Source organism: Manacus vitellinus, unplaced genomic scaffold (genome assembly GCF_001715985.3).
Source record: "Manacus vitellinus isolate BGI_N305 unplaced genomic scaffold, ASM171598v3 scaffold_102_pilon, whole genome shotgun sequence".
NCBI classification, from domain to species: Eukaryota; Metazoa; Chordata; class Aves; order Passeriformes; family Pipridae; genus Manacus; species Manacus vitellinus.
The window spans coordinates 341,336-342,647 of NW_021938808.1; the positions used below are offsets into that span (position 1 = coordinate 341,336).

The window sequence follows — 1,312 nt, forward strand, 5'->3', positions numbered from 1 at the left end:
TCCCTTCCCTTCCCGTCCCTTCCCTTCCCGTCCCTTCCCTCCCCAGCTCCCGCACCCGCCTTTCCTCCCGCTTACTAAAGCGTCTCTGCTGCCGGAGCCAGCGCTCTGGAGGAAAGAGGGTGACTCGCTCCAGCTTTTGTCCGCTCTGGACTCCGTTTAAGCCCAGAGACGACGCTCATTTTTATTTTTATTTTTATTTCCCGGCAGAGACAATGCCACCCCTCTCCCCTCCCCACCTCTCCCCTTAGGTTGGCATCAGCAAAGCCGAGACTTTTCTTTAAGCCCCGATTTTAAACTTTACGCAGCATTGTCCCCTTTTATTGCACCTCCTCCAGCTTTTATGCTGTTTACTTCCTCACTTTTATAACTTACTTTGATCTGTCCTGTCTTTGTCTTCGCTTCCTTCACAAACTTTATTGTCCTCGAAGCTGGGCCTTTGATTGGAAACGATCCCTTCCCTTGCAGCAGAAGTTTCTAAATTGTACTCCTGTGTTCCCTGTTTATGGACATCCCCGGGACGGCCCAGCAGCGGCTCTGCCTTAACAGATCCCTGCCCGGGGAGGTTCTCTGCCCGGGGTACTGGATCCAGCCAGCTCCGGAGGTACCTGCTCTCAGATGGGACGCTTTGATGTTGAATATATGGATGGTAGACGGCAGGAAGGGTACCAGAAGAATGTGGATTCAAAGGAGTCCAGGAGGCGCTGAAAACTGGAGGTTTTGGCTGAAAACTACAGGAGGGGAATTCTAGATGCTCATTGTGCCCAGCTTGCCTGGAACTCGAATATTGCCCAGACGAAAATTTAGCTGAAGGCGAGTCTTCGCTCTCATGACTTATAATGGAGTCGACATAATAATTGCTGAGAGTCCCAGAAATGGACATTCTCAGACATCATACAAAGCACGGTTCAGTGAAGGGAAAAAAAAAAAAAAACAACATATATAGGACAGATCTAGATTTGTACTCTACCCCCTTCTCCAACTTCCCAGCCAACAAAGTACAGTTGGGCTGCTGTGTTGTGAGCTCCCAGCGAAATGATTGGTCAAACTTTTTTCGTGTGCCTGATAAAGCGTCAGTCTCGGCGTAAATCAATCGAAGCCGAGGGGGCTGCGCTGCGCTGTCATCCGCCCTTGCATTCCATATCAAGGATGGATTGTTTTATGTTTATGCAATGTTGCAAAACGTCAGGAGTTTTCGGAAAAAAAAAAAAAAGCCACCGAATGGCCAAAGCCGGGGCTGATATTCCTAAATATCTCCCTTCCTAGCTTTGCTCCTGGAATATTATGGGCTGGGGTCCAAAACGGGGGGGGAGGA

General features: G+C 49.4%; 1 protein-coding gene across 1 annotated transcript; it reads right to left on the reverse strand.

Moving 5' to 3' along the window:
- Positions 1–361: 361 nt before the first annotated feature.
- On the reverse strand, positions 362–952 carry HOXB9 (homeobox B9). Its single transcript, XM_029963554.1, has one exon. The coding sequence runs from the start codon at positions 878–880 to the stop codon at positions 362–364; it is 519 nt and encodes a 172-aa protein (XP_029819414.1). The 5' UTR covers positions 881–952.
- Between the last annotated feature and the right edge of the window lie 360 nt (positions 953–1,312).